Source organism: Jaculus jaculus, chromosome 1 (assembly GCF_020740685.1).
Source record: "Jaculus jaculus isolate mJacJac1 chromosome 1, mJacJac1.mat.Y.cur, whole genome shotgun sequence".
Classification (NCBI taxonomy): Eukaryota; Metazoa; Chordata; class Mammalia; order Rodentia; family Dipodidae; genus Jaculus; species Jaculus jaculus.
In genome coordinates this window covers 220,637,347-220,661,965 of record NC_059102.1, presented here as the reverse complement: position 1 = coordinate 220,661,965, position 24,619 = coordinate 220,637,347, and the positions used below count along the sequence as shown (strand labels likewise).

Genomic DNA, 24,619 nt, shown 5'->3' with positions numbered 1-24,619 from the left:
TCTACAAGAGATTGTGCACAAGTTCTGAGCCATGCTGTAGAAAGGACTAAGTATCCAAAGATTTTGGCATCTGTGAAGCATGTGGGAATGACCTCAGGAGTATCAAGGTACACTGATGTAATGACCTTATTTGTATATTCTGGGGTCTTGGGGAAGGAGCCTGGGGCCTTTGGCTAGGCATGTACTCTTCCACCAGGCTGCACCTCAGCCCTTGATAGTTACTTACTTAGACAACTCTTGACAGATGCAGAGTGGTATGAGATTAGAGAACATTTCCCTTACCTTGAAAGCTTCCCCTGTGTTCCTTTACCATTGTCCCCACTCTCAGTGACTCACAACCCACTCAGTTATCATGGTTTCTACCATATTTAGAGCTTTCCATCCACGGTGTCCATGACTTGGTGTCTGTGCATTCCTTTCTGATGTCATTACTCACAGGATATTTCTCCTCCTTCCAAACCCCATCCAGATCCATTTGGAGGGGATCCTTTCAAAGAAAGTGACCCATTCCGTAGCTCTGCCTCTGACAACTTCTTTAAGAAACAGACAAAGAACGACCCCTTTACCTCAGACCCATTCATGAAGAACCCATCTTTACCTTCAAAGGTGAGTGCATGTGACACAGCTTCAGGGTTTCCTATGTGCATCCTCTTGTGGGGGGGCATGCCTTCTTCATGAAGCAAGAAACTGACTTGGTCTCTGATTTCTGCTCATCATGGTGGAGCCGTGGCATTACTGAGACCAGATTTTGGCCGGGAACTGGTGTTGCAGCCTGGTCTTGTTACTGTATTTTGAGGTTGTAGTCTGGCCCAGTCACTGCTGAGCCCGGTGCTGTGAGTCAGGTTGTCACAGTTCGCCACCAATTACATGTCAGGGTTGGAGTGTGTTCTGAAATAGTTGTTGTTCCTTTACTCTGGTTACCTGCCCCCACTGCCACTCCACTTTCCAAAAATGACAACAAAATGCCACATGTAGCTAGGTAGGTGGCCATACCTATAGTCTGATATACTAAGGAGATTTAGGCAGGAAGATTAAGTTCCAGACAACCGAGGCACACAAGTTTCCTTCTGAAGCACAAATTCAGCATCAGTGGCATCATTGGAAGTTTGTTCTTTGTTACTACAAAAAAAAAAAAAAAAAAAAAAATGCCTGAAGCCAGGTGTGGTGGCGCACACCTTTAATCCCAGCACTCGGGAGGCAGAGGTAGGAGAATCACCATGAGTTCAAGGTCACCTTGAGACTACTTAGTGAATTCCAGGTCTACCTGGGCTAGAGTGAGACCCTACCTTGAAAAACCAAAAAATAAAAAAATAAAAATAAAAAATGCTTGAGGCTGGGCAGTTTATAAACAAAGAGGCTCACAGTTTTGGAGGTGTGACTGGCAGCTGCATCTGATGCCTCCTACATCACAACATGGTAGAAGTACACAAAGGGAAACAGTGTAGCATGGAAGGCATGTGTGTGAAAAGGAAGCAAGAGGGAAAGGGGCTGAGCTTGCTTTTGATTTATAACTCAAAGGAAACACCACTCCCACCAAGACCTTACATCTGACCTTACATGGTAGGACAAGTCCAGAACACAGTTGCACTAAAAATTGTAAAATCTGCTTCAGGCCTTGTGTATAAGTTATGTAAGAAAGGCTGGGTATGGTGGTGCACAGTTTTTTAAAAAGTTTTTCTTATTTATATTTATTTCTTTGAGAGCAATAAAGAGAGAAAGAGGCAGAAAGAGAGAGAGAGAGATAATGGGCATGCCACGCCTCCAGCCACTACAAACTCCAGATGTATGTTCCATCTTGTGCATCTGGCTTACACAGGTCCTGAGGAATCGAGCCTTGAACCGGTCCTTAGGCTTCACAGGCAGTCGCTTAACCGCTAAGCCATCTCTCCAGCCCCTGGTGCACACTATTAACCCCAGCACTCTGGAAGCAGAAATAGGAGGATCACTGTGAGTTTAAAGCCAGTCTGGGACTACAGAGTTAGTTCTAGGTCACACTTTAGTTCTGAGCTAGAGTGTGACCTTACCTCAAAAATAAACATACATAATAAACAAAAAAATAAAAAAAGAAGCCATGAAGGTCACAGGAGAGTGAAATGAAAAAGTAGATGAACAGGTCGAGTTCTAGCTTAGTGTGCCAGCACCAGCATTATGGTCATTTTATCTGTGGTGGAAAGATGATAATCATTGAAGATGTCACAGTGTTATATTTTAATACAAAATAAATTTATATAAAAAAATAAACCTAAATAAATAAATAAAGTATGCAAGAAACACAAATGAATGTTGTATATAGATTGGAGTCCTGTTCCCATGTTAATTCATCCAGATCTTGTCTGCTTCCACATATGTTAGATGAGGGAAGCTCAGCTTGTGTTTCTCACTAGCCTTTCCTTACATCTTCACAGCCTGGAGTGAAACATCTTTGTCATTCCTGGTATGCATAATCTGCTTATGAATTGTATTGATCTTTTCCAAGAACCAACTTTTGATTTCATTAATTTCCTCTCCTGCTTGTTTTCTTATTTATTTATTTGCTTATTTATTAGGGGCAGATAGAATGGGCACTTCAGGGCTTCTGATCACTGCAAACAAATTCCAAATGCATGCACTAACTTGTGTATCTGGCTAATGTGGGTACTGGGGAATCAAACCTGGGTCCTTAGGTGTTTTAGGCAAGCACCTTAACTGATAAGCCATTTCTACAGCCCCAACTGCTTGTTTTCTACTTCACCAATTTATTCTGTCTATTTTGTTAGCTTGTGGTGTTAGGGATGGAAGCTAGGCCTTATACATGGTAGGCAAGGACTCTTCTGAGCCGTGTCCCCAGGCATTTCTTTCATATTGTCACTATATCCTTGGCTCTGCTTATTTTGGATTTCCTTTACTCTTCTAACTTACTAAGGTCTAGTCTTTAGCTGGGCAAGGTGGCACATGCCTGTGATCCTAACACAAAAGGGGCAGACTGAGGAGAATCACTGAGTTCAAGGCCAGCCTGGGATACACTGAAAGACATTGTCTCAAAAAATAAGATGGGGGCTGGAGAGATGGCTTAGCAGTTAAGGTACTGCTTGTGAAACCCAAGGGCCCAGGTTCAATTATCCAGAACCCACATAAGCCAGATGCACATGGTGTCATGTGCATCTGAAGTTCATTTGTAGTGGCTGAGGCCCTCGCCATGCCCATTCTTTCTCTATTTTATTTTATTTGTTTTTTTGAGGTAGGGTCTTGCTCTGGAACTAACTATGTAGTCTTGGTGGCCTTGAACTCACAGCAATCCTCCTACCTCTGCCTCCCAAGTGCTGGGATTAAAAGGCGTGCACCACCATGCCCAGCTCATTCTCTTTCTTAATAAATAAATATGAAGTATAAAAAAAATAGGGGCTGAAGAGAGAACTTTGTTGTTAAGGCTCTTGCCAACAAAGCCAAAGGACCCAGGTTCTGTTCCCCAGTACACATGTAAAGCCAGATGCACAAAATGGGGCATGTGTTTAGAGTTTGTTTTCAGTGGCTGGAGGCCCTGATGTGCTCATTCCCCCCCCCACCTTTTCTCAAATAAATAAATAAAAATTTTAAAAATATTTAAGGCCTGGAGAGATGGCTTAGCAGTTAAGCGCTTGCCTGTGAAGCCTAAGGACCCCAGCTGGAAGCTTGATTCCCCAGGACCCACATTAGTCAGATGCATAAGAGGAAGCGTATATCTGGAGTTCATTTGCAATGGCTGGAGATCCTGGTGCTCCCATCCCCTCTTTCTCTCTATCTGCCTTTCTCTCTCTCTCTCTCTCTCTCTGTTGCTCTCAAATAAATAAATAAAAATAAACAAGAGATCTTAAAAAATTAAAAATAATAAGGTGAAGGGGCTAGGGCGATGGCTCAGTTGGTAAAGTGTTAACTATGTGTGGGTGAGGACTGGAGTTTGGATTCCCAGCATCCATGTAAGTGCTGAGTGGGCATGATGTTCTGCCTGTAATCCCAGTCAGTACTGGGGAGGTGGAGACAGCTAAACTAGCTGAATCTGTAAATTCCGTGCTCAAGTGAGAGAAGCTGTCTCACTAGATAAACCTTTGGCCTCCATAGAAATGTGCACATGTGTATGTGTGCCCAAACATGCAAACCACACATGCATTAAAGAAAAAAACAAAAACAAATAGCTAGGCGTAGTGGCGCATGCCTTTAATCCCAGCACTCAGGAGGCAGAGGTAGGATTGCTGTGAGTTCAAGGCCACCCTGAGATGACATAGTGAATTCCAGGCCAGCCTGAGCTACAGTGAAACCCTACCTCGAAAAAGAAAATATCCCCAAAACAAAAAATAGGTATGGTGGTGCTTGGTTTCAAACCCAGCACCAGGGAGGCTAAGACAGGAGGTCTTTGAGGCACATCTGGGCTACATAATGAGACCTTGTTCAAAGCCACCAAAAATAAAGCTCAGCATAGTGGCACACACCTTTAATCCCAGCACTTGGGAGGCAGAGGTTGGTGGATCACCATGAGCTCAAGGCCACCCTGAAACCACATAGTGAATTCCACGTCAGCCTGGGCTAGAAAGCGAGACCCTACCTCGAAAAACAAAACAAAACAATACCAAAAATAACTAAATAAATAACACCCAGGACTGGAGAGGTTCAGCACTTAAAGGCATTTGCTTGGGTCTAATGGCCTGGGTTCAGTTCCCCAGTACTCACCTTAAGCCAGATGCACAAAGTGGCCCATGTGTCTGGAGTTTGTTTGCATTGGTAAGAGGCCCTGATGTGTCCATTACCCCTCTCTGTCTGTCTGTCTCTTTCTCTGAACATTAGTAAGAGCCAAAACATATAAAGCAAAAAGGCCCAGCCTCAGTCACTGCTTTAGAGTGTCTTTTAGTATAGATTTAAAATGACAATTTTTCTCAAATATAACGTTGTCAGGTTCTGTGCATTTTAGTAATTTCTTACTTAAAATTTTTTTGGGGGGTTGGGATTTCAAGGTAGGGTTTCACTCCAGCTCAGGCTGGCTTGGAATTCACTTAAGTTGTCTCAGGGTGGCCTCGAACTCACAGTGATTCTCCTACCTCCACCTGCCTCCTGAGTGCTGAGATTAAAGGTGTGTGTCACCATGCCCAGCTTTTAGCTATTTATTTCTTCATTGTCATTCAGTTTAGGATATTTTCTAGTTTTTAGTTCTAATTCTGCTTACTCACATATTGCTTGAGGTGTATAGTTTCATTTTTAGGTCCATACCTTTCCCCCGCATATCATTTTATTTTATTTTATTTTATTTATTTTATTTTATTTATTTTATTTTATTTTATGAACAAGCATGGGCATGTCAGGGCCTCCTGCTGCTGCAAATTAAGTACAGACATCTGCCAGATTTTTTACTTGATTTGTAATTAAAGAACCTATCCTTATGTTTTCAGTCCTTTTGATTTTAGTCAGGCATAGCAGGTCATGCCTCTGGCAGCTGAAGCAAGGGGACCACTGCCAGTTCAAGGCCACTTTGTGCTACAAAATGAGACTTTGCCTCAAAAAACATGTCAGGCATGGTAGCACACACCCTTAATCCTACCCAGCACACATAGGAGGCAGAAGTAGGAGGATCACTGTGAGTCCGAGGACAGCCTAGGACTACGTAGTAAATTCCAGGTCAGCCTGGGCTAGAGCGATACCTTACCTCAAAAAAAAAGGGGGTGGGCTGGAGAAATGGCTTATTGGTTAAGGTGTTTGCTTGTGAAGCTCAAGGACCCAGGTCCCTCATAAGCCAGATGCACAAGGGACACATGTGTCTGGAATTGTTTTGCAGTGGCTGGAGGCCCTGGCATGCCCAGTCTCTTTTTGTGTCTCTCTCTTCTCTCTCCTTGCAAATAAATAACTAAAGGAAAAAACAAAAGAAAAAAAGGGGGGATCACTGGGGATATGGCTTAGCACTTAAAGTGTTTGCCTGTGAAGCCTAAGGACTCATCTTTGACTCTCCAGATCCCATGTAAGCCAGATACATAAAGGTGAGGCAACCATGAGGTTGCATATTCCCACTAAGGTGGCACAAGCTTCTAGAGTTCGATTACAGTGGCTGAGGTCCTGGCGCACCAACTCTCTTGCCTCTTTCTTTATCTCTGTCTCTGTCTCTCTCTAAGAAAAAAGTTCAAGGTCAGCCTGGGCTGCATGAGACCCGCATCTCCAAAAAAGGGGGCATAGAGAAATGGCTTAGCAGTTAAGGTACTTGCCTATGAAGCCTAAGGATCCAGGTTCAATTCCCCAGTACCCATATAAGCCAGATGCACAAGGTGGTGCATGTGTCTGGAGTTTGTTTGCAGCAGCTGAAAGCCCTGGCATGGCCATTCCTTCTCTCTATCTGCCTCTTTCTCTCAAATAAGTAAAATAAATTATTTTTTTAAAGGGCTAGTGGTGCATGCCTTTAATCCCAGCACTCAAATAGGACCGCAGAGAGTTTGAGGTCACCCTGAAACTACATAGTGAATTCCAGGTCAGCCTGAGCTAGAGTGAGACCCTACCTAGAAAAGCCAAAAAATAAAAATAAAAAAGAATAAAGGGCTGGATAGGTGGTTCAGCAGTTAAGGCACTTGCCTTCAAAGCTTAATGACCTGGGTTCAGCTCCTCAGTACTCAAGTCAGATGCACAAAGTGGCACATGCATCTGGAGTTCATTTGCAGCAGCTAGAGGCCCTGACCTGCCTATCCTCCCCCCACTTGCAAATGAATAATTTTTTTTAAAAGTGTTTATAGGAGTTGCCTAGAATTAATAACTGTGTCACTTTGTGTAAAATGGGAAAAATCTGCAACTATAGAGGTCTGTCTCTCCATTCCCACAATAGAGCTGTTATGTTAATGTTGTGCAAATATATTGTAAATTATAAACTCTATAACATAGAATTATAACTTTTGCTTTAATCTACTATATGAAAAGGGGAAAAGTATTCTTTCAGTTTTCTTTTCTTTTGGTTTTTCAAGGTAGGGTCTTGATATCTAGCCCAGGCCTGGAACTCATAGCAATCCTCCTACCTTGATCTCACTAGTGCTAGGATTAAAGACATGTGCCACCACCATGCCCTGGTTTTTTTTTTTTTTTTTTTTGTTTTTTTTAAGGGTCTCTCTCTGTAACTCAGGATAGTCTTGAAATTACAGCAATCTTTCTGCCTCAGCCTCCCAGATGCTGGGGTGACAGGCATGAGCCATTGAGCCTGGTTAAGGAAGTATGCTTTTATTATTGCCCAGGAATTCTCTCCTGCTCTCCTTCCTTTGGCAGATGGACTTGCCCTCCCTAGCACCTGTGTAGGGCACGTCTGTGGGTTGCACTCTGTGGGGCCGTTTTTGCTCCATATTTTATGGTTTCCTCTTTCAGCACTGCCTTTCCTTGAGAAGGAAAATAGCTCTAGCTGTTTTCCAGATCCTCTCTGTATCTTTGGTTATTTATTTATTTATTTGAGAGAGAGAAAGAGGGAGATAGAGAGAATGGTGTACCAGGGCCTCTAGCCACTGCAAACAAACTCCAGATGTATGCACCACTTTGTGTATCTGGCTTACGTGGGTAATAGGGAATTGAACCTGTGTCCTTAGGCTTTTCAGGCCAAACCATTTCTCCAGTCCCTGGTTTTATATATGTGCATACTAGTAAAGTGTTAGGTTTTTTTCATATTCATACTGTTTAGGGTTTCCTGAATTTCTTGAACCACTATTTATTTTTATTTTATTTATCTGAGAGAGAAAATGGGCATGCCAGGGTCTTTAGCCACTGCAAATGAACTCCAGATGCATGTGCCACCTTGTGCATCTGGCTTCGGGGATCCTAGGGAATTGAACTTGGGTTCTTTGGCTTTGCAGGCAAGTACCTTAACCACTAAGCCATCTTTTCAGCCCTATTTTGTTTTTTTGAGGCAGGGTCTCACTCTAGCTCTGGTTGACTTGGAGCTCATTCTATAGCCCCTGAGCTACTAGTAATCCTCCTACTTTAGCCTCCCAAGTACTGTGATCAAAGACATGCACTACTACACCCGGCTTACTTGAATTTCTTTTTTTTTTTTTAATTTTTATTAACATTTTTCATGATTATAAAATATATCCCATGGTAATTCCCTCCCTCCCCACTCCCACACTTTCCCGTTTGAAATTCCATTCTCCATCATATTACCTCCCCATTACAATCATTGTAATTACATATATACAATATCAACCTATTAAGTATCCTCCTCCCTTCCTTTCTCCACCCTTTATGTCTCCTTTTCAACTTACTGGCCTCTGCTACTAAGTATTTTCATTCTCACGCAGAAGCCCAGTCATCTGTAGCTAGGATCCACATATGAGAGAGAACATGTGGCGCTTGGCTTTCTGGGCCTGGGTTACCTGACTTAGTATAATCCTTTCCAGGTCCATCCATTTTTCTGCAAATTTCATAACTTCATTTTTCCTTACCGCTGAGTAGAACTCCATTGTATAAATGTACCACATCTTCATTATCCACTCATCTGTTGAGGGACATCTAGGCTGGTTCCATTTCCCAGCTATTATAAATTGAGCAGCAATAAACATGGTTGAGCATGTACTTCTAAGGAAATGAGATGAGTCCTTTGGATATATGCCTTTACTTGAATTTCTTTATGCACTATTTTCGCTCATCTTCCTGAGGTTCCAGTTGCACATATTCAGGCCATTTGCTTCGTTCTCATACATCCCTTGGCTATTTCTCATTCTCATTCTTGTTCTTTCTATCTCTCTGTCCCTGTGTCTGTTCTGGGGGTGGAACCCAGGCCTTCATGTACATTGGGCCAGTACTGTACCACTGAGCTACATTCCAGCCCTACTTTTTCCTTTATTTTCTTTTTTGTCAGATTTGGTAACTTCCATTGATGTCTTTGTGTTCATTTCTTCTTCCCTTTGGGTCTTACTCTACTGTAGGCTGACCTGGAATTCAACTCAGGTTGGCCTTGAACTCACGACAATCCTCCTACCTCTGCCTCCCGAGTGCTGCACCATCACACCTCATAAGGAAGCTTATTAAAAAAAAATATTTATGGCCCGGCGTTGTGGCGCATGCCTTTAATCCCAGCACTCGGGAGGCAGAGGTAGGAGGATCGCTGTGAGTTCAAGGCTACCCTGAGTCTACAGAGTTAATTCTAGGTCAGCCTGGACCAGAGTGAGACCCTACCTCAAAAAAAAAAAAAAAAAAATTTATGGAGGGGGACAGACAGACAGACAGACACACAGAGAGAATGGGTGTGCCGGGGCATCCAGCCACTGCAAACAAACTACAAACACATGTGCCACCTTTTGCATCTGGTTAGCATGGGTACTGGGGAATTGAACCTGGGTCCTTTGAGTTTGCAGGCAAGTGCTTTAATGGCTAATCCATCTCTCCAGCCCCTTTATCTGAGTTTTTATATGATTAGCAATTTTTTTCCTTTTGTTCTTGGGTTGATCAGTGTTACCTATAAGAGCATTATCTAATGGGATTGCTCTTTTTTTGCCTGGGTTTGTTTAAATCACCTCTCATGTCATCTGGCATTGTTTTTAATGTGCTTGTCAGGAATGTCTGGTTGAATGATTGCACAGGGGATCGAATGAACTCTCTTCCTCTCTCTTTATCTCAGCTCGACCCTTTTGAATCCAGTGATCCCTTTTCATCCTCCAGTGTCTCCTCAAAAGGATCAGGTGAGATGATCATGAGAGGATGGTTTATTTCCTTTGCTGATTTTCTCTGGCCAGCCTTCATGTGGATATCATTGGCCAGGCCTTCCATAGGCCAAAGTGAGGTTCCCCCCCCCCCCCCCGCTCCACTGTTAGTCCCACCTGCCCATATTCCTGATCTAGACCCTGCATCATTCCAGACAATAAGCTAGGACAGGAATCTATTGTAGTGTGTCATGGGGTTTACACATTTCTCTTAGCAGTCATTGGTTTTGATCTTTGAATCTTTTCCCTTTAAAGAATCCAAAGCTTGCAAGGCATGGTGGAATTTCCAGCACTTGGGAGGGAGAGTTAGGAGGATCATTGTCAGTTTGAGGCCACTCTGAAACTACATAGTGAATTCCAGGTCAGCCTGGGCTAGAGTGAGACCCTACCTTGAAAAACCAAAAAAAAAAAAAAAGAATACATAGTTTGTCAAGTATATATTTGTTATCCCAGCACCGGGAAGCTGAGGCAGGAGGATCACAAGTTCTAAAACAGCCTGGGCTATAGAATGAGACTGTCTCAGAAGACAAACAACAACAAAAAAAACTCGCTCCCGATAAATGACCCCCACATAAGCTATGAGGTGTAAAGTCAGCCTCTAAGGGCTCATCATTTCTCTCACACACCCTTCCTAGTCCTTCTCAGGCGGTTATCATAAGAGAAACCCCAAGCTTGAGCAGGCAGGGATTGAGCAGGCAGGGAGTCCTCACAAGACCCTTGTTTAGGTGCTTAGCACTGCATGTCAGCCTTGCTTCCCTTAATCTCCTGATTCTGGGCCCCTGAAGACATTTCCGTCTCAGACTAACTTCTGACTCTGTTGGTGCTGATCACAGATCCCTTTGGAACCTTAGACCCTTTTGGAAGCGGGTCCTTCAACAGTGCTGAGGGTTTTGCTGACTTCAGCCAGATGTCCAAGGTAAAGCCTGTGGAAACCCTGCCATTGCCAGTGTCCTTATTCCTCTGTGGTATGGGGAGCTTGATGTGATTGTTTTTTTTTTTTTTTTTTTTTTGATGTGATTGTTAATACCACGTATGTACATCTATGCACCTGCCACAAATGCAGCCTCCCACAAAGCTGCGGACAAAGGTATCAGAAATACCTAGGAGTGGAATTGGATGTAGTTCCTTCCCTAGTTATGCAGAGTAGTAGTAGGTTCCTCTCAGTGTTAAAGGCCACTGGCCCTTTTGCTCTCACTGATGTCAAATGAAGGTAAGATCCTCAGTGGATGAAGTCTTTGCCTCTGTGGCTAGATAGAATCTGGAAGGGTTAGGGGTGTGGCTCAATGTAAGAGTACTGGCCAAGCATGTCAAAGGCCCTACATAAGAAAAGGGGAGGGGGCCTGGAGGATGGCTTAGTGGTTAAGGTGCTTGCTTGCAAAGTCAAAGGATCTAGGTTCAATTCCCCAGGACCCACATTAGCCAGATGCACAATGGGGCGCACGTGTCTGGAATTTGTTTGCAGTGGCTGGAAGCCCTGGCCCACCCATTCTCACTCTGGCTCTCCCCACCCCCCAGCTCTAATAAATAATAAAATAATTTTTAAAGAAAGAAAGGAAGGGAAGGAAAGGAAAGAAGGGAGAGAGGGAGAGAGCCAGGTGTGGTAGGAGTATCACTGTAAGGTTGAGCCCACCCTGAGACTACATAGTGCATTACAGAATACCCTGGGCTAGAATAAGACCTTACCTCGAAAAACCAAAAGAAAGAGAGAGGAAAGGAGGGAGGGAGGGATGAAGGGAAGAAGGGGCTGGAGAAATGGCTTAGAGGATAAAAGTGCTTGCTTGCAAAGCCTGATGGCCCCAGGTCTCTCTGTTTCTTCTTCTTTCTGAGTCTCTCCAATAAATGAATGAATGAATAAATTAAATAAATAGATAAGAATTTTAAGAAAAGCTGGGAATGGTGGTGCATACCTTTAATCCCAGCACTTGTGAGGATCACCTTAAGTTCAAGGCCACCCTGAGACTACATAATGAATTCCAGTCAGCCTGAGCTAGAGTGAAACACTGCCTCAAAAAAAAAGAGACCATGGGATGTTGTTTACAATCATGGAAGTTGTCAGTTAAAAAGTAAATTAATTTTTAGGAGAGAGAGAGGGAAAAGTAGGAGAGAGAAAACTGCAGCAGGTGTTTGACACAGGTCCTGGAAAGTGAAGCATGGCAGACTTGAGGCTTGAGATGTCATAGAAAGTGAGCCAGACAAATGTCTTTAGCCTTTTGGAGCCAGAAACTCTTGCAGGCTATTGAATGGTGAGGGTCAGGCCCAGTGAATAAATGTGTAGGTGAAAGCTAAGCCATTCAAGGACAGACCTGTTATGGCTGGTCAGCATTCAAATGGATGAGCATAGATCACAGGTGGCATCAAAGCTTTGCTGAGATGGCTAGGGGGAAATGTGTGGTTGGAGAATTTTGAGTGTAGCAGAAAGTCAGCTAGGGCTGCAGATATGTTAAAAGTCCTTGCTTGCAAAGCCTGATGGCCTGGATTCAACTCCCCAGTACCCATAAAGCCAGATGCATAAAATAGTGCATGTATCTGGAGTTTGTTTGCTGCAGCAGCAAGCCCTGGCACACCCATTCTCTCTCCCCCTGCCCTTCTCTCTCTCTTTTAAACTAACTAAATAATTTTTTTTAGAACTCTCCTAGTACATAGTACCTCAGATAGGACAAGCCAAGTACAAACCTGCCATTCTAGCATTCAGCAGTCTGAGGCAGGGCCAGCCTGAACTACGTAGCAAGAAAAAGCAGTAGAGAAAACCCATTCTTAACAAACAAACTGTTAAATGGGTGAAAATAGTGCCCTTATTCTTGAAAATAAGACTCAGGTAGAGAGTATCCAGCATACTTGGTTATATTGAACATCCCTTGGTTTTAATTATGAGGGTGTTTTCTTTGGTAAGGATTAAAGAAGGCAAGTTAGGCATAGTGGTACACACCTCAGCACTGGGGAGACAGAATCAGGAAGATTGCAAGGTCTATGGCCAGCCTGGTATATGTGGTAAGACCTTGTTTCAAAATAAACATAAAAGAATTAAGGAAGTGGGGAGGGGATATGATGGAGAATGGAATTTCAAAGGGGAAAGTGGGGGGGGTGGAGGGAGGGTATTACCATGGGATATTTTTTATAATCATGGAAAATGTTAATAAAAATTGAGAAAATAAAAAAAAAGAATTAAGGAAGGCTGGAGAGATGGCTTAGCAGTTAAGGCAGTTGCCTGCAAAGCTTGGAATTCCCATGTTCAACTCTCCAGATCCCACGTTAGCCAGATGCACAAAGGTGAGGCAAGCTTAAGGTCGCACTGCCCACTAGGTGGTGCAAGCGTCTGGGATTCAGTTTCAGTCGCTGAGGCCCTAGCATGGTCCAATTCTCTCTCTGTCTTTAAAAAAAAAGGCAGAGCACCCTGTCTTGACCTCTACTCCCCTGTCCCCATATGTCTCTGTGTCCATAGCTTACAGACTAATGCTTGGGGACATGCTTATTTCACACATCCTATCATATCACTTTTTTGAGGTAGGGTTCACATAAGCCCAGGCTGACCTGGAGCTCACTATGTAGTTTCAGGATGGCCTCAAACTCACAGCGATCCTCCTACCTCTGCCTCCTGAGTCTGGGATTAAAGGCCTGTGCTCCCTATCACTTTTTACCAAGTGTGTACCCTGTATCCTGAGCACTTTGAGAAGAGAGAAAGGGGTCACTGAGTAGAATCAGTCTCCCTCCTAGGGCTAGTGTCCCAGTTTGGGAAAACTCAAGAGCTAGGTGGTGGTAAGGGGAGTCACAGGGCAGCAGGCCCATGCTCTGTGCAGTCATCAATTTGAGGCTGATGGGGAGGGCCTGGGAACCTCGATATCCACAGAGATAGGCTCCAGGACCCCCTTAGATAACACAGTCTGCCCACAAGTCCTTTCTATCACATAATGTACTATTTGAACAGAACCTCCTCCTGTCTCTGGATGGCTTAGCATGCCTAACATAATACCATGTATGGAATTGCTTTTCTGTTTTCCTTGTGAGGTTGGTTGAATACTCAGATGTGGGACCAAGGGTAGGCAGAGTCAGCCACATGTGGAAGCCATCACCTAGTTATGGGGGTCTCCCTCCCCCACTGCCCCTATGTGTTCCCTCAACCAGCTGAGCAGATGATTCTCTGGTGCCAAAAGTTTGTGGTTGGAAGCTGGTTATGGTGATGCATGTCTGTAATTCCAGCACTTAGGAGGCAGAGGTAGGAGGATTCCGTGAGTTCGAGACCACCCTGAGGCTACATAGTAAATTCCTGGTCAGCCTGAGCTAGAGTGAGACCCTACCTTGAAAAACAAACAAACAAACAAAAAAGCCTGTGGTTGGTAGCAATCACAGCGTGTGATGGGGACACACAGCATTTGAGAAACACTTGAGATAATGCTGATTTTCTGAGAAGCTGTGAGCACACACTGGAGGACAGCCTGCCCAGCTTCTAGCAGGAACAGGTAGTCTCACACTTAGGAGCCATCCCAAGGCACTCAGAGGTAGTGGTGATGGTGGTGCTACCACCATGTGATGAGGGTCCAGGGAGGGGCCTCAAACAGACCACCCACAACTGCTGAAGAGCAGCAGGCAGTGAGGTTCTTCTCCTCTTTTCATCTTAGTGGCTGTTACTAGAGCTCCCAAGCAGGCCAGAAAACTGTTCTTGAAATCAGAAAACATCTGCCACATAGTGGCAGCAATCTCAAAGGACAAGATCAGGTTGGTGGGGAGGAGGTAGGTCACGGATGAGCCTAATAATGGTACCAAATTGCCTGTGTTTGCTGAATAGAAAACTAATTTAAAAAAAAAAAAAAAGATCAGGTTGGGGTTGCCTTCTTACATTGTCCCCGTGTGGCTCTTCCCGTGGGAGGCTGGTTCCCACAAGAAAGGCTTGGGGAGGGTGTCCCAAAGTCATTGTCAGCCCCAGAAATGACCCCATCTTGGACAGTGACAAAAGCCTGCAGCAGACTGCTTTGCTCCAGGGAAGACCTTTTGCAAGAAGGGTCTAGCCAAAGGCCTCATGCATGCGGGTTTTTGGGGTCAGGCCTGGTGGCAGCTATTGTGCCTCTTCTCCTCCCCTGCCCCTGGCCTAGCTCTTCCCTGTTGCTCTGCCCATCTATCCTCAAGCCTCATAGTCCTCTTCTATTGCTGCTAGATCAGGCTGTCCCTGCACATGTGCTTGGTGTTTTTAAAACCCATCCCAGTTCCTATTCCTGGCACCAGGTCAGGAGGAAATTGGACAGGACAGTGGAAAGTGGGTGTCCCATACTCTATTGTTTTGTTTCCACTATTGTGTTGTTCCCAGTTGTATGACACGTGTAAAACACGTAAACACCAAGGTCAGCCCTCTTCAAGTTCTGTTTCTCCCCTTTGGCTACTTGCTGTTTTTCAAGAACAACCTGGAGTATATAAATAAATTCTGAGGGAAATGAAAGTAGAGTGGCAAGTTTCTTTCTTTCTTTTTTCTTAGCCTTTTTTCTTCTTGTTGTTTTAAATATTGTTAGCTCTTCCCCACTAGAGCAGGGTGACCAGCCCATTTTTGACTCCCTGAATTAAGATGCCCTGACTCTGTGTGGCTTTGCTAAGGAAAGTGACAGGCAGCAGAAGCCTTAGGGAACTCTTCTGGCCACCAGAGGGTCCCCCTAGGGATTATTCTAGACAGTATTGTGCTCCATTGACATTTATTTGCTTCAAAAAGAGTACTGTACTGGATGTGTGTGGCTTAGTGAAATAGTGCCTGCAGAGTATGTGCAAGCTCTGGTTTCCAGCCCCAACACGACAAAGCCAAGAAAGAGTGTGAGGGAGAAAGAAAGAAAGAAAGAAAGAAAGAAAGAAAGAAAGAAAGAAGGAAGGAAGGAAGGAAGGAAGGAAGGAAGGAAGGAAGGAAGGAGTGAACCACCTGTGAAATACAGAGGTGGTAGTAAGCCCATTTTTAGTGATTTTCAAAATTTTCTTTTGTGTTGCTGGTGATGGGGCTTGGGACCTCCTGTTTCATAGGCCAGCACTCTGCTGAGCTAAGCATCCAGACCCTTGATGGGAAGTCTAGGCAGATGCTCTATCATCGAGCCAAGCTTCTAGCCTTTTCAGCCAGGTTTTTGTTGTTATTATTTTTCCATTTTTAAAAATTCTGAGCTTCTTGTGGTGATGCCATTGTTGCAGCACTTAGCACATACCTGCCTTTCCAAATGCTCATTAGTTGTTGCTGATTTTTCTGTTTTTGGAAGGATACCTCATTCTTGCCCTTCCCAAACCTTTCTAAACATAGCAACTTTTCTTGAAGCCATTGTTACTGTATGAGCCTGGTCCCAAAGGAGACTTCATAAGGAACCTGAGATTATGAAAACTAGGACTAGGCAATGACACAGGCATTATGGCACTAGGTGGGATGTGACCCTGTCCTGTGAGGAAAACTAGACTGTCACAGTTGAGCCTCTCACCTTGCTTGGTGGATTTAAACCTAAGGAAGAGACAACTGTCTTACTGGCCTGACACATCCCCAGGCAGCCTGGAGGGAAGGGATCAGGCAGCATTAGGTTCAGTGTATCACTCAATGGTTATAGTGGGCTAAACACATTTTTTAGTCACTGGAGTCCTATTATGTAGTCTGCAGGGTGGAATGGCTTGCCTTGATCACTCGGGAGCCCACCCAAACCCTCCTGCTTACATCTGTGGCCAAAGGCTCTCCTTGACTAGAAGAAATGGTCCAAAAGGTAGTGCACATCCTAGGTGCATACTCTGAGACCCAGGGAAACACATCTACACCACATCCCCTTTCTTTGGGCCACGGGCTTTATGGTGGCCATATGCCTGTTATCCTAGCACTTCAGTGGTGGTGGAAGGAGGGTCAGGAATTAAAGGTCATCCTCAGCTACATAGTTAGTTCAAGGGCAGATGGATACATGAGACCTGGCCTCAAAAAGCCAAAATAGAAAGAAATGGTTTTCATTCCTGCCTGTCTGTCTAGGATGGGGAAGAACTGCAGAATCTAAGCCTTAGGGACAGATTATTACTCACTCAACAGGAGCACCAACAGGTGACCATCCTTCTCTGCCTGCCCCTCCCCCACTTCTAAATTAGCAGATCCTAAATGGTCTACTTAAAACTGAGCTGCAGGAATAGGGCCTAAGGGCTCATACCGCAGTACTCCAGAGGCTGGGACAGGAGTTCATAATAAAACCCTTTCTCAAGAACCAAACCAAAGAGCCCCCCTCCCCTCCCCCCCCCCAAAAAAAAAAAACAGGGCTGGAGAGATGGCCTAGCAGTTAAGGCATTTGCCTGCCAAGTCAAAGGACCCAGGTTCAATTCCCCAGGACCCATGTAAACAAGCTACACAAAGTGGCACATGCATCTAGAGTTCATTTGCAGAGGCCCTGTTGTGCCCATTCCTTCTTTCTCTCAAACAAATAAAAATAAACTTAAAAAAAAAAAAAAAAACTAGCTGCAGAACAACACTACACTCCATCTCACATATTACCTCCACCTAGTTAGGCAGGGGTCAGCCATAGACATGACATGTTCTCAGATCAAGGATGTTAATAATACACAAATGGCCATTTAGCTGTGTAGAACCTGTCCTGAAGCCACCAGTGAATGCCTGAGCCACAGGTAGGACTGTATCCTATATCTACTGTTTTTCACTTTATATCCATACTTTGGTGAAGTTGAATTTGTAAATAAGGCACAGTATGAAATTACCAATGGTAGTGAACTACAGATAGCACAGTTATGATATACTGTAATGAAAGTTACTTAGAATTAAAGAATTAACTTATTTCTGGAATTCTCCATTTATTTTCTTCAGACCATGGGAAGCTAAGACCATGACAGAGAGGGTTGAGGCACTCAGTGGGCTGTTTGTGTGCTGATTTGTTCAGTGCTTGGGAGGCATTTCATCTGGCACATCTCTGATGGAATAGGCTTAAAAGCGAGGGTCCATTATCTTTGTCAGGTCTAGCCCAGGAAGGAGACCAGGCCTCACCTCCGAATGCCAGGGTCCACCACCTGACCAGGAAGATGCTCTAGAAACTTGGATGGTCAGTCCTTTGCTTTTAAAAGGAACATTGTCCTTGGTAGACAGTATACCTTCTAACTCAACACAGCCCCACCCTACCTCCAGGCCTTCTTTCACAAAGCTTCATAGCAACCAGGGTGAGCCTGCCTAAGATTCAAGTCCAGTCCCTATTTCCTTTAAGATAAAGTACATCCTCCCCCACCCCTTAGATGGGTGTGTCTCTTACCTGCATCCATTGCATGCATGTCTCCACCAGCAGCTTGAGGACGGGAACAGTCCATGGAACACAGCCCTACACAGCCCTACTCCATCCTTGGGCTGCGCCATCAGTTGACAATAGCAGTGTCTTAAAGTTGAGGCCTTGAAGTGGGGAATGAAGCAACACCAGCCCTGGGTCAAACACTAACCTGCTCTGTGGTCTGGGTAGGCCACGTTGCCTTCTTGGGCCTCAGTTTCCCTGTGTCTAAGGGTGGTGGCAGTAGGACTCTTCAAAAGGCCCCTGGGAAGGACAAGACAGATGAGTATCAGGTATCTCCTGTCTAGGAGGCCCTAGAAAGCTGTGAGGGACCTGGAGAAAGGGTTGTCTTGTGTTAATGGTAGGGAATGAAGTCTTCTGGGGCCCCGTCACGCTTTAGCTGCAGGGGACCCCACCTCCTTGTTCCTTCAGTGGCATGGCTTTGTCACTATAGATCAAGTCAGCTAGGTCTCTGCCACTGGCTGTATGCCAGGGATTGAGTTGATCTCACCAGAGGTGAGGCCTAGATTCTGAAGAGTGAGGTAGGCACATCTCTATGGCTAGATGCCAGAGGTTGAGATAGCTATGTCTATGTGACTAGGATCTGGTTGTTGAGATGACCACATCTCTGGCACTATACTAGAGACTGAGGTGGCCCACCTCTGTGACTAGATGCATAGATATGGCAGAGACACAGCTGACTTGGCCTGTAGTGATAGCTCTCTATGATTAGGTGCTGGCAGCTGAGGTGTCTACATCTCTGTGACTACATTCTGGAGGCCAAGGTGGCTCAGGTGACTCTGTCTCTGTGGGTGAATTCTGGAGATGAAGTCAGACATTCCCTCCCTCTATTGTATCTTGATGAGGATTATCTAAAGCTCTGCCTTTGTCCCTTGTAGTGCTTGGTCTATTCCTGTCCCTTTATCAGGAGAAATTAGGAATTAGGAATACCTCAGCCCCTCCAGTCAGACCTCTGGGGGTTCCTCCCTATCCCACTGGACTCTTTCTCTTCGGGCCTCCAGGGGTTCCATTATCATTTCCACTCCTACCTCCACCAGGTCCTTTGCTTTTCTTTTGGGGGTATGGCGTTTTAGAGTCTCACTGGCCCAGGCTGGCCTTGTTTTTCTGTCAGCAATGAATCTGTTTGATGTACATTTTCCTTGTTATGCTAGAAAACATGTGTTATCTCCTTTATTAAACATTTAGCTTTTTTTTTTTTTTTAACCAAGGTGGGGTCTCACTCTAGCCCAGATATTTACCCTTTTTATTTACTTGTCTTAATAAAATAAAATAAAAGGAGTTCTCAATGGATGTGGCATTCCTGTCAACTCAGCATTCAAGACTCCGAGGTAGAAGGATTGGGAGTACCAAGCCAGCCTGGGCTGCATAGCCAGACCTTGTCTCAAAACAAAAACAAAAGATAGCTGGGTGTGGTGGCACATGCCTTTAGTCCCAGCACTAAAGCAGAAGTAGGAAGATTGCTGTGAGTTTGAGTCTAGCCTGAGTGAATTGCAGGTCAGCCTGAGCTAGAGTGAAACCCTACCTTGGAAAACCAAAAAAAAAAAAAAAAAAAAAAAGATGGAGAGTGAAGACCTGGGAGGTCTTGCTAAATGTGCCAGTCTGGGGAACCATTGTTGCCTCCTCCCCGAGCTAGTGGAAAGAATCCCAACTTCCCTCTGCATTTTGTCTGTGCAGCCGTAGGCACACGCACACTCTCTCTGGGGTGCATGGAAGCTTTGAGAAGCGCATCCAAATTAGGGTGGGCTCAGTGGTACAGTTCAGGGAGGCCATAGTGAATTCCAGGTCAGCCTTGGCTAGAATGAGACCCTATAATGAACAAACAAACAAACAAAAGATATGGTTCCCCCCCCCCCCCCCGACACACACATGAATGAATAAGGATTTTTCTCTCTTCCAGTATGAGTAGCTGCAGCCCCTTTCTTCATAAACTTCTTTCATGTTACCAGCTGCTTTGCAACATGATGTGTCCATCTCTCTGTCAAGGATGTGTCTCCTTCATTGGGAGGCTGGCACACAACCCACCAGCCACAATCTTTGGGACATCGCATGGTGACCCTGTTCCCATGAAGGGTAAATAGGAGTGCCAGGAACCTAGATGCAACAGGTGCAATTGGCAGGAAGGGGGTCTTCTGGGACTCTGTCAGGCCAGAGTGGGCTCTAATGACTCTGAAGCTGCATGGCTTTGAGAAGGTGCTGGGATAAGCTCCTCATGGAGACACAGTTGCTGGCTAATGAGGCACCATAAGGCTCTGGTATGCTTGCTTGTGGTGCTGGCTGTTTGTTTGGTGGTGTCTCATCTGTGAATGGAAGCCCCTTCTTCCACCATTGATGGAACGTCCCCTGGATCTGTAAGCTTGAAGTAAATCCCTTCCTCCTATTAAAAAGGGGGTGGGGAAGAGGATGGGGTGACTGTTTTTATTCTGTTTTGTTTGGCTGGATTCGGTTTTTAATCTTGTTTTATTTATTATTATTTATTGTTTGTTTATTTATTTATTTATTTATTTATTTACTCGCATGAGCATGTGTATGTATTCAAGGGTTACAATTAACTTCTTGTTGCTGGTAAAAAGTACCTGACCAAAAGCATTTTATGGTAGGAAGAGTTTATTTTGGCTTACAGACTTGAGGGGAAGCTCTATGACAACAGGGAAAACGTGGTATGAGTAGAGGTTGTATATCACCTTCTGGCCAACATCAGGTGGACAACAGCAGCAGGACTGTGTGCCAAACACTGGTAAGGGGAAGCTGGCTATAATACCCATAAGCCCGCCCCCACCAATACATCACTTCCTGGAGGCACCAGTTCCCTCATTGCCACCAGCTGGGGACCTAGCATTCAGAATACATAAGTTTATGGTGGACACCTGAATCAAACCACCACAATAGGCATGCCAGCCAGGGCTTGTTGCCTCTGGAAACAAATTCCAGACAGATTGACCACTTTTTGCATCTGGCTTTATGTAGGTATTGGGGAATCAAGCCTAGGTCAGCAGACTTTGCAAGCAAGTACCTTTTAACTGCTGACACACCTCCCTAGCCCTGTTTTTTGTTTTGTTTTGTTGTTGGATCTCACTGTAGCCCAGGCTTACCTGGAATTTACTGTGTAGTCTCAGGCTACCCTTGATCTCATAGCAATTCTCCTACCTCTGCCTCCCAAGTGCTGGGATTGCTGGGATTAAAAGCGTGTATCACTATGCCCAGCTGTTGTTTTTGAGACAGGGTCTCAATCTAGCCCAGGCTAGCCTTGAACTCCTGGTGGTTCCCTTATCTTATTCTCCCAAGTACTGGGATTACAGGCATGAGCCATTTCACCCAACTTGTTTTAGGGTTTTATTTATTTATTTATGAGAGAGGAAGAGAGAGAATGGCTGTGTCAGGGCCTCTACCTGTTGCAAATAAACTCCATACATATGTGCCGCCATGCATCTGGCTTACTTGGGTTCTGGGGAATCAAACCTGGATCCTTAGGCTTTGCAGGCAAACACCTTACCCACTAAGCCATTGCTCCATTCCTGCTTTGGGTTTTTTGAAACATCTTGCAGCTTGCATGCAACTCACAATCTTCTTGCTTCTGCCTTCTCAAAGTTAGGATCAGAGGTGTATGCCAACAAAACTAGCCTATATATTTTTATTTTTATTTTTGAAAGGGTGAGTTTAAGGGTGACACCTGAGACTTGGCCATTGGTGGTGGTGATGGGCCCTGTGTGCCTTGAAAAAAGCACTTATTGGGGCTATTTCCTTGATTACCTGTCTACCAGTCAGCCCATATACCTCCACCTACGTGTACCTCTTTCTGCTCCTCTCCCTATGAGTTCACCTGCTCATCTATACATCTTCCCTCATCTACCCATCCATTTTCTATCTACCCACCTATCCTCCATCCATCTGCATATTTACCTACCTGCCCATCCCCTCATCCACATATCTATTTATCCATCCTTCACATACCCACTTACCCACCCCATATCCACCTACCCATCCATCTAGCTAGCTATAACAGTCTTAACTATTAAAAGCCAGATGATGTGATCTAAGTTTTAAGCAGTGGGTCCAAAGAGGCAGGAGCAGGGGTAGAAGTGGCTGCTAAGGGTGGGCAGAGCCCAAAGGAGGATGCCATCTGGCCTATACCAACAGATGGCGGGGACCAGGTGCTAAAGCACTCCAGTTTGAGTCACTGGGTAGACAGCAATATATGGGCAGCCAGAGGCATGGAGAGGGTGTATACTGGCACCAGGTCACAGGGGAGAAGGTGGGATACATCTCTGAACATGAACAGAGGCCCAGGGGACATCCATGTAGCATCTAGTAGTCAGGAAAGCCTGGGCAAAGCAAAGGATGCTTGCTGAGGGATAGAACTTCTCTCTGCTACCTGGGTATTGGTGACTTCCAGAGGACCTAGTGGTTGAGGGTAGAAAAAAGCATGGAGGGGTTAGAGAGGAAGGGCTCCAGAGAAGCCCCTGGTCTCAGTAGGGTTACATGTGCCTCACCAGGCTTTCAGTGCAGGAGCATTTGTCTGGTGCCTGTGTTTTTAATGACTGTTTTTTGCCTCTCTTTCATGTCCTCTCTTGCAGCCCCCACCTTCTGGTCCTTTCACCTCCTCCTTGGGAGGCACAGGATTCTCAGATGATCCCTTTAAAAGTAAACAGGACACTCCTGCTCTGCCTCCGAAGAAGCCCGCTCCTCCTCGGCCCAAACCGCCCAGCGGTCAGTACGCCTTCTCCTCTTGCGGCCACTTGCCAGCAGGGGCAGGGCAGCAGGGCACCAGGGCCCCTCCATTGACCAGCCCAAAGTAGAGCAGACCCTTTGGTCCAGAAGGGTCTCTTTTCATCCCAGTCACGTCACTTGCACAGTGTGTGTTGTGTGTGCAATGTGTCCCTACTCCCTACCTTCCTTCCATCCTATGGTCCCCATGTTCACGGACCATGCAAGGGCCTGCACCTGAGGTGAGGTGTCTGTTGCTATCCTACCACCCTAGGCATTCCAGGTCCAGCACTCTTCCTCCTAGATGTACCTTTTCCCAAAACAGCTCAAGAATGGCCTAGAATGGCACAGATTCTGTCAGGGTGTTGGGAAGGTAGGGGAGGGCTCCTATGGCTGTGTTTGTTGGATGCTGAATGTGGCAGAATGGTTCAGCTCTCCTCCTCTTACCCTTCCTGGCCTGTCAGCTGAGGGCTGCAACCCCCAGTCCTGCCTTCTTCCCCGTGGCCTTATCTGTTGCTTTTGGCTCTGCCTTCTGGTGGGCGGGGTGGAGGGGGGGGTCATTGTGCCCCCCTGGGAATAGATTCCAAGGACTTGTGACTCCCATGTGGAGGCTGTGGATATGGCTGAATGGTAGGGGGCTTGCCTGTTATGCACCAAGCTCAGCTCAAAACCAGGACTATACAAAGGAAAAACAAAACAAAACAAAAAAACAGTTTTCTGGGTGACTTCCATTTGGGACATTTGTGACAAAGCAGAGGTAGTCCATGGGCCAGTTTTCCAGACCCTAGCACTGAAGGCTATTGTCACAGGTAGCACGTAGTTCCCTGCAGACTCCTGGCCATTGCTTAGCCCCTTTGTCATCTTGTCCATCATATCCTGACCCGGCATGGCCCTTCCCCCACTCTGCTGTCCAGTTACAGTGTTGCCTACACATCCACATCACGTTTCTGTTATAGTTGCACCTTCTAGTTGCACATTGTTACTGGGGTGTCCCTAGACAGGACATGTCTTCCCCTCCCTACCTGGCTTGTTCCTCCTCCCTAGTACTTCCTGTCATTTCAGTGAGGGAGATGGCACTCACCTGCCAGCCAGAGCTTGCTCCCTCCCCTGAGTCTTACCCATGGGCTCCACCCTGGTTCTTAGAGGCAACTAGCAAGTTCCACTTGTCCTAACTCATTCATCCTGTTGATCACACTTCCTCCACAGCCATAGTCTCCTTGCACAGAGGAAGTGTGTCACAAAGGTGGAAGCAAAACTATGTGCACACATGGATATACCATAGGATTCTCAGGTGACCCCTTTAAAAGTAAACAGGAGGGCTGGAGAGATGGCTTAGCAGTTAAGTGCTTGCCTGTGAAGCCTAAGGACCCCTGTTTGAGGCTTCATTCCCCAGGACCCACGTTAGCCAGATGCACAAGGGGGCACTCGCGTCTGGAGTTTGTTTGCAGTGGCTGGAAGCCCTGGCGCTCCCATTCTTGCTCACTTGCTCTCTGTCTGTCAATCTCAAATAAATAAAAATAAACAAAAAACATTTTAAAAAAAGTAAACAGGACACTCTTATATACATGCTTGAGTGTGTGCATACACACAGTAAACATATGCATGCCATACATTTCCATGCATGCATACATTCTTATACACACATACCCATGTGCTCACGTGCACATGAAATCAAATAGTGCGTGCTTGAAGAAATGTGTTTGTATGTACATGTCTACTTGTGTGCTTAGTGATTGAGATGCTGGCACTACGTAGTGCACACAATGTCTGTCTATCAGTATATGCACATGTCCACATGCATGCTTATACCCACTCAAGTGTGAAAATACCCATAGGTGGAATGCACACATTCACATAAGTACAAACACACGGAGCAGCACCATGTGGGGACCCTAAGGAGGAGTGGTCCCCCTTGATAACCAGCAGATGCAAAGCTTCATTTTCATTGTTTCATAGAAACCTCCATCCCTGGGTACCTCAGCCTACTGGGTTACTTTTGAACTT

At 45.4% G+C, this 24,619-nt stretch overlaps 1 protein-coding gene across 7 annotated transcripts in view; it reads left to right on the top strand.

Moving 5' to 3' along the window:
* Positions 1-24,619, top strand: part of Eps15l1 (epidermal growth factor receptor pathway substrate 15 like 1) — a 141,665-nt gene that overhangs the window by 92,687 nt on the left and 24,359 nt on the right. For 5 of the 7 annotated variants that reach the window (XM_045148229.1, XM_004665969.2, XM_045148224.1 and 2 more), the window contains 4 exons: positions 470-606; positions 9,575-9,635; positions 10,490-10,572; positions 22,486-22,618. In XM_045148229.1, the coding sequence (XP_045004164.1) occupies positions 470-606; positions 9,575-9,635; positions 10,490-10,572; positions 22,486-22,618 (414 nt within the window). The remainder of the gene's footprint in view (positions 1-469; positions 607-9,574; positions 9,636-10,489; positions 10,573-22,485; positions 22,619-24,619) is intronic. The other 2 variants (XM_045148235.1, XM_004665971.2) reach the window with 1 other exon arrangement.